The sequence below is a fragment of the Myripristis murdjan genome, chromosome 1 (assembly GCF_902150065.1).
Source record: "Myripristis murdjan chromosome 1, fMyrMur1.1, whole genome shotgun sequence".
NCBI lineage: Eukaryota > Metazoa > Chordata > Actinopteri > Holocentriformes > Holocentridae > Myripristis > Myripristis murdjan.
In genome coordinates this window covers 30,922,868-30,935,479 of record NC_043980.1, presented here as the reverse complement: position 1 = coordinate 30,935,479, position 12,612 = coordinate 30,922,868, and the positions used below count along the sequence as shown (strand labels likewise).

Here is a 12,612-nt window from a genome sequence, read left to right as displayed (position 1 = left end):
TGAAGAGAATGAACATTACTCAAGACAGGTTTCTGTTTATTTTCCATGAAAATAATCCAATATTAAGGCACACCATCAGAAAATAAAATCCCCAAACCCGTCTATTAATCTTTATATTGCCAGCTACAAAGTCACACCATCCTAATAGTCCTAATATAAAATGCAGAACTGAATGGTAGTAGTGATGGGAAAAAAATTTAAATTGTTACAGCTCTGTAGTAGGAAAGCCAGTTTGTCTCACGTGCAACCTGATGGTAATTAAATGCTTGATTTAAACAGAACACTTACATAAAATAGATGTAAACAAATGAGTTATTAATACAGTTATAAAAAACAAGGCAGTTCTAGTGTTAATACATTTAAAGTGCATAAAAATATGCGCAGTGTGTAACAGAAAAGCTGAGTCCTTTTCAGAAAGGCATTTCAAACAACTCCAGTGGTTATAACAGTCCTTCTTGGAAGGAAAAGATGATAGTCCATGCAGTAGGAAAAATAACACCACAAAATGTTTGACCAACAACAGTTATTATGGTCCCAAACTTTTTCAATATCTTGTCCTCTTATTAGTTATACATTATTTGGATTGTAACAAAAACAAACAAATAATCAACAAAACAACACTGATGAAGCAAATTTTCATGTGGCTTTAACATCCAGTCAGACACTAACGTCACAGGGTCCCTCGAATCTCCAAAAACAAAGAATATCTGGGAACATTTAAAACACCATCGTTTCATTTGTCTCCAGTCCAGAAGAGCAGTAAAGTGTTAGGCAGCCTAAGCATGTTCCACTCTGCTTATTGGATTGTGACACCAGGCCCTCTGGTTAGACATGTGTGGAGGAGTCTGGAGGTGAGTGTGCCAGGAACACCCCTTCAGTGTAATTGTTGGCGAAGCTGGTGTGGTAGCTGGAGCTACCTCTGCTGGCACGTGTCGGGGATTTGGACGCAGAGCCAGGGGATCTGATGGCTGATTGCCTTTGGGCCTGGCACAGTTTCTGGATCAGGAAACGCTTGTCACGTCCCTCCTGAGACACACAGATAAGAACAGATTCCATTCACACATCGCCTTCACTGATGATTCAAATGACGGTCAAAACATGATGAATGCATAAGAAATAGATAAACTAGAAAAGGGTAAGAAAGATGTGACATCAGAAAGATGCCTCAGATGATTACTGAGAACATTTTCTCTTGTCAACTCACCATGGCTAGCTGCTCCCTGAGTTGGTTAATGACTCTCTTGTGAGCTCCAGCCAGTGCGATAACATAAAACATGGCCAAACTGTGGAGGACAACGGACAAAAAGGGTAAAACTAGTACCAGTGACTAAAAATAGCCATCTAAGGCAAGGACCAATTGTTACTAGATGTTAGATTATCAAAATGCTTCATGTCCCAATTTATTCATCATCATCATAGATGCTGAGATACCGAACAGTGATATGAGGCTGACTGTTGAATTAAAAACACATACCACGTAATGACAAAGAAGGAGACAGCAAAGGCCTCTGAGGAGAGGGCAAAGAGGAACCTGCGGACCCCAGTGGGCAGCTGGGATACCGTCCTGGGCAGCACCTCCCAGGACGTGGTGTAGTTAACAAACGGACCACAGGCCTGGGAACACTGTATCCTGAGGAAGGAGGAGGGGTGCATCAGTGTGCATGCCCATGAATATGTGCGCAGTATAAATGTGATGAGTAATAAGGCATGACATTTATCTAAGAGACTGTTAAAACCCGTTGTAGGGTGGTTACATTGCTTTACTTAACAGTGGATTACTCACTGTCCTACACTGACAGCCACAGGCAGACAGGCCAGAGTGAGGCCGATCAGCAGCACACCCAGGAAAAAGAAGTTGGAGCTGGAGGCTCGGAAGGGACGCGTGGCCGGGCGGCAGTTGTTTATCAGAGATACCTAACAAACAAGGACCAGGGAGGAAGCAGGGTTACAGAAAACATGGATTAATGAGGTGGTAACATTTAAAATATTCAAATTTATTCTAGAGTTTTGCAAAATCGCTTTCTTAAAATACTATTACTACTACAACTACTAATAATACTACTAACGTAGTAACAGTAACACTTACACCACCACCACCAATGATAATAATAATAATAATAATAATAATAATAGTTATTAATATCATACATAAGTTTCATACTGGATAAAACTGTCTATTTTATTCAAAATGGCTAAATTGTAAGATTAGCATCTCACCTCTACACATAGTTTAGTGAGGTTTTTATTTTCTTCTTGATGTATTACATTTTATAGCACTATCACAGTATTCAGAAAAGAATCACTGTTTTTTTGTTTGTTCGTTTGTTTGTTTGTTTTGTCAAAATTATACCACCCTATCTTTAATACTAACACATGGAACAATGGGATCATTACTTCCTATAAGTGTTCATGCAATATTGTAAAAATCGTAGGAAAAATATGTCTAAACCCGAAGCAAATGGTACTTGCATCAAAGCTAATGAGCAATTACGGATGACTTCCTGACCAAAACTGAATATCAGTTCATAATACGAAAACATTAAAAACCAAAGCATGGCACAAACATAAGAAAACTGTCCCACTGACGCGGAACAGTGCAAAGAAACACTCACCTTTTTGATGTAGAAGATAAAAAAGTATTTGATGGTGCAGATGGCGGGCAGCAGGGGGCAGTAGAAGGTGCCGATCCAGCAGATAGTCTGACCATAGACGATCTCCAGCACGTTCTGAGGGATGGCAAACTCCTGCTGGCCCCACCACTTGGCAAGCCCACAGTCACAGTGGTTCACAATCAGCCTGTGGAAGACAGAGAGGAACAAACGTAATGAGTTTCAAATAAATGTGTTACCTGAGTCCATGCAAGGAGGACAGAGCAGAATAAAAGGCACTTTTATTACTCAACCAAGGCTGAAAAACTACAGTACAATATGTGTCCATGGTCATGAAAAGTGAGATTACTTTGCAAGTTATCACAGTGTAACACTCAAAATGATCAGTTATGAACAGCAACCCACCGCAAACACCAAAAGCAGACAGCCAGCCAAACGTCAAGGGACCAGATGCCCAGTATGTACCTTTTGTTTTAATCTGAACACACATTGATGGCTGAGCTAGACCACTAAAAATAAGATCTGTCTGTAATGGGAGTTTGTATTGAGAACATGAGGACTTACTTTCTGGGAAACTCCACAAAGATGGTGACTGCAGCGATGATAATGAAGTCAAAGATGGTGAGTTTGTACATCTCCTGGCCCACACGGGTCTCCCAACACTGGGGGAAACAGCAAGGAGGCAGTTTAACAATGGATTTTCTAAACAATGTTAATGGATTTGCTTATTTCTTAGTTTGTACAAGCTGCATGCTTTGTACACAGCTGCATGCTTGTAATACACACACGTTTTAATATTTGAAGTTTCAGCTTCATTTACACATATGCATATTTAAGTAACTATAAGTTGCATTTGTGCCCTGCCTTTAGGTATTTAACTGGAACTGTTCTGTCATGAAAATGTCGCACTCACTGTGCATATTAAAACACTGAAAAACATTGATTCCTGCTGACTGAAAAATAATTTTGCATTTTCCAGGGTATTTTCTTCTTCTTCTTCTTCTGAAATGCTCTAAATATATAGCAATTCTAATAATAAAACCAGTGAAATAGGGCTAAAACAGGTATTGGTGGTAGCACCTGTAACTACAAGAAATCAAAGTAGGTGTCAGATTGATGCAGCCAGCAGGCCGCTAGCTGTGCATCATTATTCTGTCAGATTAGAGGAGTAAAACTTACAGAGTAAAGCACGTGGTTGTAACCACAGACGCAGGGTTCCTCTTTACACTTGGTGATCTGAGACCAGAGAGAAAAGAGCAGAACCCCGATACTGGTCAGCCTCATGAACACACACCTGTTAAGGAAGGTGGGAAAGAGTGGAGAAAATTCAGCTTCTTAAGACAGCAAGGCCATTGATTCTGAGTAGCACTATTTAAGATCAAGTGTTTCCAGTGAATGGGAAACCATGCAGTCTGAAGAAAAAGGAGAATGTTTAACAGAAATATCTCAGTTCAGTATCATGGTTATTACACTTTTTTACATGCTATGTATTAAATTCCTCTTTTACATGACATTTGCATCACAAGGCTCTATTTGAACACAGTCCTTTCTTCCTGATTGTGTGTAAATTCTGCATGTGTCCTCATGTACTGCTTTGCAAGAGCAGACTATCAAAAACAGATAGCAACACGTGTCAGTGACTGATAATCCTGTGTGTACCTCATGAGAGTGAAGCGGATCTCAAAGGCGGGAGAGTAATCCTCATAGTTGATGATAACAGAGAAGAGGAGGGGAGTGATGAAGTTGGCCAAGGTGATAACAATGGAGGGCAGATACTCATAGATGAGATCCACAATGAAATTCTCCTGCAATCCAGAGAAAAAGTTAACACAGAACATTTCCTTGTACAATTACCTTACTGACAACAAACAAAACCACACAAGATGAAACAGGAAAACATTATAAGTAGAATATTTGCCTTAATATTCTCAACTTCATTTTGATAGCATAATAGCTTTTTCATGACTCATGACTCATTTGTATTTGGTTTAAACTGTGAAATCTTGGAGAAAATGTTTTACTGCGAGTTATACTGAGAGAGGATGTTTCTCAGAGATTTAAGAATCTGTTCTTACCTTTTTCATCTGGGCTTTCTGGGAGAAGACTGTGGCTCTGTAAATGCTGTAGAAGCAGGCAGCCAGTGCAGCTATCACAAAAATGTTGAGAATAAGGCGGATGACATAAATCCGACACTTCTCCTTGCGGGTGCGACCTGCTATTTTCCGCTTGATTCTTTCTTCCTCCAGGTCTGTCTGCAGATAGAAAGATATGAAAGGTTTGGAGCGGGTTACTTCTCATACAGAGGAAAGATACAATCTAAATAGTAGGTATGGATCACAGCCATATTGTTGGCTTTTGTTGACAACAAAATGTGCCTAAAAAACAAACAGAGAAATAAAAGTGAACATGGTTAAGATGCTTACATGACACACTAACCATATCAGAGTAAACTGAGCATCATAACAAGGTTTCTTATGATTTCAGGATAAGCTTACCTGCGTTATTCTACAGTAATGACTTTTACAGAAATCCAAGCAAGATTACTTGACTATCTTGGTTAAGAACAGAATTATCTGTGCAAGTACACATTCCCACTGCTGCTTAAATGTTATCTTACTGATCCTGTCAAATATCTTGATGCTTCGACAGAATCAGCGGCTGACCTTGAGCTCATAGAGCAGGCTGCTCCTCTTCAGCCTTGCAGCATTCTCGTTGGTGATGCAGAAGTCCCAGCCAGCAAAGATCTTATTGCAAAAACTCTGAAATCGATCCTCGTCCTGCACCAGGTTACGTTTGAAACCTGTGGCGGACCTTGAGGGAAACAGCGGTCAACAGTTTAGAGGGTTTGGCTGACAAACACTTTGAGAAGCTGATCCTTCAGATAAACCTGAAAAAGAGCCTTGTCTTGGCCACTTTGCGTTCTCATTTCAAAGAAAAACAAAATATTTCCCTGTACCTTTTAACAATCCAGATGAGACTGAGGAAGAGGTATGCTACAGTGACGAGCAGGTAGGCCAGAGGCAGGTTGTACGTGACTTTTGGGAACTGAATGCTGTCCACCTTGTAGTAGCCATAGAAAAGGTAGGTCTGTTCCAGAAAGCCCTGCAGATGGAGTACAAAAGGCAAGTAAGAAATCTAGACGCAAGGCTTTTTCTGCAGCGACAATGAAAGGTAAAGTGCAAAGACTTACTCCGCCGGAGAGCAGGTCCGTAATGTGCTCGTGAAAAATGACCAGACCTCGACGAGCGCTGCTGGGGTACACACTGCACACGCTACCTGTGGACACAGATTTAGGTCATACGAAGGGTCATTCATAAAACTCACTGGGTGGTAAAACTGTCGTGGTAAACGTTATCCTTATTGATCAACAGGGATTACTGTCGGATTTTTACCGCTTGACCTATTTTGGCAGCACTGCTCCTTTCTGATTATTTTCACATCCCATAAGAGATTATTAAAAAAAAAAAAAAAAACACTGCTGCACAAAACATAGCATTTGCTCTGACAAGGTGGTATTCTATATTTCCAATTTAAGATTATCTTTCTTTAAAAAGTCTTATTAGTAAACTAAAGATCTCTAAACAAGGTTCTTCTGACCATCGTCCAGGTTGTAGGTGACATTCCCTGAAGCATACGGGGCGATGATGATGGGCAATATGACGAAGCTGAACATGAGCAGGAAGATGACCAGGTTGAGCATGACCAGGAAGCGCAGGAAAGAGAAATAAGACAAGATCCCAGTACCAAACATGCCTGTTGACCAAAACAGAGCAGGAGAACTTAACTCTGGCTGACAGAACAATACATGTAGCATTTTTTTTTTCATATATCTGTTATGACAAATATATAGTTAAAAATTTCAAGTTAAGCTCTGGCATTCATAAACAAACTTTTTTGTGAAAGCCAGGACATCTCATTCCTCATCCCTCACCCTCTATGAGGTGGATGTCTCCCCTCCAGAGCTGCAGGGAGCTCAACCATTCTTGGGCATCTTCTCTCAGCCTCCTGAGAGTCCGACGGGTGCTTTGCCTCCACTGTCTCCACTGACTGAGCTCTAGATCCTGCTCCAGACGCTGCACCCTGACAAGTCAAACAATCAAATACATTCACGGCTGAGAATTCGGGCAGCAGAATGTGTGTGCAGTCTCAGAGTGTTTCATTAAAAGAAGTCAAACGTGACAAGATTGTACACTGTCAACTGTCACGCTCAAAATGGAATAGACCAAATTATAATCCAAGGCTATCTCAAGAGGCAGGAAGGACACTATACTATAACTATAAAGTCTTTTTTTTCCAATGATTACCATCAAATGAAAACTCCACCTTAAGACAAATTTACACTTTTTATACACAGGGATTAGTGACTTACATTGTGCAATAGTGTGTAATAGAGCGTAATAGTGACTACAAAGTAAATTATTGCGGGGTAGAAGTATGTTCTCCTTCTTCAATGGCAAATCCATGAGTTTAAAAAGAAGCTACTGTTAATTTACCTTTACGGTTGACATTGAAACTTGGCAGCTAATGCGCCTGCTTCATGTTGTTGATTTTTCTTTTTTTCCCCTTATGGCTGTGCTGAGAAAATCACCAGTGGATTTACTTTTGACTCAACAGCCACAGAATAACAAAAATCCAATATCAAACACAATGGCACCAAAAGCACAATGTAAATGGCTAATTCCTACTTTTAAGCAGCGTTAAATGTGTTTTAGGCTGGGACTTTCCTTTAACATTAATTCATCGGCCAAAAATCTGGCCTTTATGACAAGAGTCTTTCCTACTTGTCTTGCCGTTTCTCTGCCATGGTTTTGGGCAGCTCTTTCACAGGTCTCTCCTGCATCTCACTCCTCTGTTTCTCCTCATGCCTGATGACTGTGTTCATGCCCCATTTCCCACTACCAGAGGAGCTAAGCCGCGTTCGAGAGCTGCTCCTTCGCTTGGTGCTGGCCGACTTCCTACGGTACAGCAGAGACTGGTAGCTGGGAAGCTGATCCAGCAGTGGGTTACTGGTAGCGCGTCCACTGCGATCAGTGTAGAACACTGAAAAGATGGAAAAGACAGGATTAGGACCTAAAGAGGTAAACAATATGTCTGAAGAATTGGTACTTTTCAGTGCCATCCTGACTTTCACAATTTTGATATGACTGAATGTGAGACTGTAATTTTTTTTAACAAAAGGATTTCAATGATTGACCAATGAAAGATTGAATCCCTCTAAGAGCATGTTTACTACGCTCTTTTGTGACAGCTGGTCCAAACTAGGCTACAATGTACAGTATGTGTTTGTGCTATATGTTGTTTAATACACTGGAGTCTGATTCTCACAGATGGAACTGTTTTGATGTGACATTCCCAGAGGTCATATTAAGGTGAGTAACAGCAAAAGCTTCAGGGAATGACAGTGAAAAATGGACAAGTGAATAGAATGAGGTCTACTTTGAAGAGAAATGTATAACTCTGAAAAACATGCTCACTTATGTAATATTGTATGTACAAGAGAAACCTGTACATGCATACAGTTATCACAAGTCATAGACAGCTGGCATGAAATTTTGACAATCCATCACTGTAAAAATAAGTTACATGTTATTCTATGGCACATATGTTGCATCACTCTTGTTAATCCATAATATTGAGGCCCAGAGGCAAGTCCAAGTATTCCATTTTCTCAAAAATATTATCCAGTAGCAAGCATATATTCAATTTTTGGCATATCAAATTTTCTCAGTTGTAACTGTGTGTCATTAGGACAAATTGTAAGAGTAGATGTTGTTCTTGTCAGATGAAAGGGTGCCAACGCCACTCCATTTCATGAATACTGAGGATTATAATACCATTTCAGCTACTGATTTTTCGAGAGGCACTTTTGGTGATGCTGAGTGTTATTAAGTATTCTGATAGTTTGACTGTCAGTTACCTCATATTACTGAAGAATGAATAATATTCTTCACAACATCAAATATCACAATAGGTGAGATAAAAGCTGGTCAACAACAACCTGGTACTGTTTAACCATAGGAGCCACAACCAACAATGTTATAGGTCGGCTATCTAACTTTATGCTTAACCGGACTTTTATTGCCTGATAACAAGACTGACCTGTCATCTCGTTACACTGTTTCCAAACTTTCATAGTGAACGTGTGATTCACGGGTCTGGAGGCAGGCTAAGACTTCGGTTCAATGCACAAACTTGTCGATGATACAGTTAGCACAAATAAAATAAAGTTTTCCTTTACTCGCTGGACTTTGCGTACACACCGCAGTCAAAACCCTGGGATTAGGCATGCTTTGAACTGATTTACCCCCCCAAAAATATCTTCACTACACACTACTTAAATGTGTAAATTCAGTGTAGAAGTATTACTGAAAGCAAGCTTCTTGTGTGAACAACAAACAACAAACACAAACAGCTGCTGTCTCCTCCTTCTTTTGGCCCCTACTCCTTAAAATCCTTGGCACTTGACACCAGCCATCCAGAACAAAGACTGGTAAAGGTAAACTGTGTCTGTGCAGGTTAAGGAACATGTTAATATTCACTTCAGGGCGGCTCTCAAATCGTTGACTGACTGAGTTTCAGAGTAAAGTTACAGCAGTGATGTCTGACACCGCCGCTGGCTTACATGTTAACAGTGGCGGCTAGCTAACCCAGCTAGCTAACGTTACCGCTGGATAACTAATCCAGTCAGCCGCGCACAGTACTAAACTTGTACTGTACTAACTTCAACTTTACCTGAGTCCACCTCCATTTTCCTCTCTCCTCATCAAAGAAACGCCGTTCTTCGATAATGGATAAAATTTCGCTGTTAACAATTAGCCAACTCCCTCAGTTCGTGGATGAGTCCCGGTCCGTCTGTCAGGAAGGAAAACTGTGGCCGCAGACAACTTCCTGGATGTGGAGAGCAGGAGAGCTCCTTCCCAAATCACACAGTATGAACTCTAATCACTGTAAACATACACGACATATCTTATATGAAAGAAGGAAAAGTACTCCCGGAGAAAGATAGTTTTGGAACAACCTTAACAGGTATGCAAGACATTCACATCAAAATTTTAAACAATATCTATCCAACAAATCTATATTTCTCAAAAATTTCAGATATTGAAAGCAAATGTAATTTTTGCAGTGATAAACCTGTATTTTGAAGCTTTTATTTTACCATTGTGTATATTAAATTACATTTGGGACTCGTATGAAAGAATATATATTGTGCTAAACTTGTCACAATGTTTATATTGAATGTAATCTATATCTATATCTATATCTCTATATATATCTATATATCTAGATATATATCTATATCTATATATATATATATGTGTGTGTGTGTGTGTGTGTGTGTGTATATATATATATATATATATATATATATATATATATATATATATATATATATATATATATATACTTATTGATAATTAATGTTGATTATAAATCTAATATTGAATTCATGGTAATAACTTCTTATAACTTCTTAAATCTATATGGTAATAAATGCAGAATAAAAAAGCTTGCCCCCCAATTTCACTGTTTTTTATGTGAATTTAAAGAATATATAAAGACAAATGTATAAACACTAAAAAAAAGTAATAAAACTGTCAGTCTGTAATGTGAATTCTTTAAAGAGGAATAACTTATGTGTTGTATTTTTATTCTTGAATAATTGTACGGAGTCTCTTTCCCAATTAGTTTTTTGTTTGTTTTTTAGTTTTAATCATAATCATCTTTGTACACCATTATACTGAACACATGTCTGAAATGTTTGTACATTTGAATGTGTTTTCAATATATATCATAAAAAGGAGAGGAGCTTCCCTAAGTTGCTGTTTAATTTTTCTTTCATTTCATTTCATTTACAGTTGTAATTAGTTTTCAAATGCTGGCCAGCATTGTAATAATCCAAGAATTATTGACCCACCATTTCAACAAACTGAATGCAGTTGGCGCAGTAAAATTAAGCAGAAGAATTCAAGAATTTGTAAAAACAATATGCAGAAAGTTAAGCTGGTAATAAGGAATGTTATAAGAACTCATAAAATGAACAAGATGCATTATAAATATAATAAGTACGTTATGCATGTAATTTTAGCGAGTAGTAAAAATCCAAAATGCATTCATTAACTGAATAAAATCACTCACTTTTGTCCATGTAGTCAAGGCAAAATGTGATTGCTGAGTAACTAAGTGCATAATAATGAAACTCCAGGCTGAGCTCTATAAAAAATTAATTTAGCCTGACTTATTTGGACTTTGTCCCTCATATCTGCCCGGGGCAAGGGGAATTCCCCTCAAACTGCTGGTGATTTTCTACATGGAGGAAGTTTCACAGGAGACCCTCCAGGACAAGTTTGGAACATGCATAGAAAAATGGGATTTACAAAAACCTGAGGCAGCTGAAAAACAGAGCCCCACTAACAAACTAACGTGTGTGTTTTACAGGTTTTTTCCAGGCAGGTCAGACTTTCAGCTGGTTCAGGACCAGCACAGAAAAAACCTCCACACAAAATACCCTGGAGTCTCTCCAACCCAATTCACTACAATCTCCAGTTCCCACAGTGAACTGGAAATTCTAACTTGCCTATAGGAAATTATTGATGAGCATCACAGGCAGTGTTGGCAAACTATATTAAAGATACAACTATATAAACTATAAGAATGCAAATATAGATACACATTAACACCTTTCTACAAATGCATGTCTGTGTACATACACATGTGGGCAGATATCATAGATTCACCAGTTTTCATACAGTAAAAAGTGGCAACATTGGATCTGTAGTGTGTGAGATGTAAAAACTAAATATTGGCATTGATACAATTTCATTTCAGACTACTACATGAGAAATCAGAGCTGACCACATGATTTCAAAGGTGGTGCTACAGTTTTGCAACTCAAGTGTCAAGTTTTCTAGTGGAAGAAAGCTGGCAATTCAGTCTGGAAAAAAAAACAGCTCAAAAGTTGGATGTTTTTCAGCTGTTCAGTTCAGGAGAATGCATGTTTTGGCAATGTATGTGATGCTTATTTAGAACACAGTTTGTTGAGAGCATTTTGAGAGCTGCGTAAGGGCTGTTACAAATAAATTTGGCTTGACATTATGTTAGTCATGCAAAGTGACGTGATGGGATTTGCATGGTCTAGTCAAAGTTAATGGACTTTTACCTTTGTGATTTCAGAGCACACTTCCTGGTAGCCGGACTGCTTATTTTATCTCCCTGCCAGTAGTTCTCAGGCTGTTACACAAGATTACTCTTCAAGTTTGATCTATATGGATGTCTAGAAAGACTCAGCCGCTGATCTACAACTCCACAACATCTTGACAATACTTGCTTTTGTAGATTCTTTCGCCGCGCAATAATCAGGTAAGCAAAGTTTGGGAATAGAGTCATCTATAGACCTGCTTTATCAAAATTCATTGTTTTGCCATGACCTCAGATAGCCCGTTATCAGTGATTTTCACACATACTTACATTCCTATTACTTTTTTTCTTTTTAACTTCTGTAAACTGATTTGGTAGTCACAGTGTCATTTTCTGTATCACATTTATTATTCAGATTTTCTACTCCTCTTCCCATCCTTCACTGGCTCTGAGTGGGAACCATATAACCACTCATTGGGGGTAGAAACCATACCCACTGTGTGAATTAATGATGACCAGATGAGGATGGGACCAGCAGATTGAATTACACAGGCGTCCCCACTGACAATGTAGCTGTCACTCTGTGCAGGGAAAAGCCACTGGACCTTATTAACATGTGATGCTGCCTATTAAAGGTGGCATGGTTTAGTTGGCACCTGAAGCCTGAGTACGACATGTGCTGATGGCAAAGGCTATTTTCTTCCTGTGCTAACTTTGCTCCTGTGGTTGTCATTTAATCTGAGTAAATAAAGCCAACGGAGATCTACAGCAGTTTTTATGGTGTGTGTATAGTGAGACCTGGACTTCACAGACGTCAGTATCCTGAGGAGAGACTGAAGGATCATCGAGAAGAAGGAAAGATCTC

At 39.1% G+C, this 12,612-nt stretch overlaps 1 protein-coding gene across 1 annotated transcript; it reads right to left on the bottom strand.

Annotated features, from left to right (window-relative positions):
- Positions 1-11: 11 nt before the first annotated feature.
- Positions 12-9,504, bottom strand: tmc7 (transmembrane channel like 7). The gene is made up of 16 exons (XM_030050852.1): positions 9,342-9,504; positions 7,391-7,649; positions 6,541-6,689; positions 6,207-6,362; positions 5,800-5,885; positions 5,566-5,711; positions 5,273-5,420; positions 4,685-4,861; positions 4,269-4,414; positions 3,789-3,903; positions 3,174-3,271; positions 2,613-2,796; positions 1,784-1,914; positions 1,475-1,630; positions 1,205-1,283; positions 12-1,026 (listed from the first exon to the last, which is right to left on the bottom strand). The coding sequence occupies exons 1-16, from the start codon at positions 9,355-9,357 to the stop codon at positions 826-828; spliced, it is 2,247 nt and encodes a 748-aa protein (XP_029906712.1). The 5' UTR covers positions 9,358-9,504; the 3' UTR covers positions 12-825.
- Positions 9,505-12,612: the final 3,108 nt, after the last annotated feature.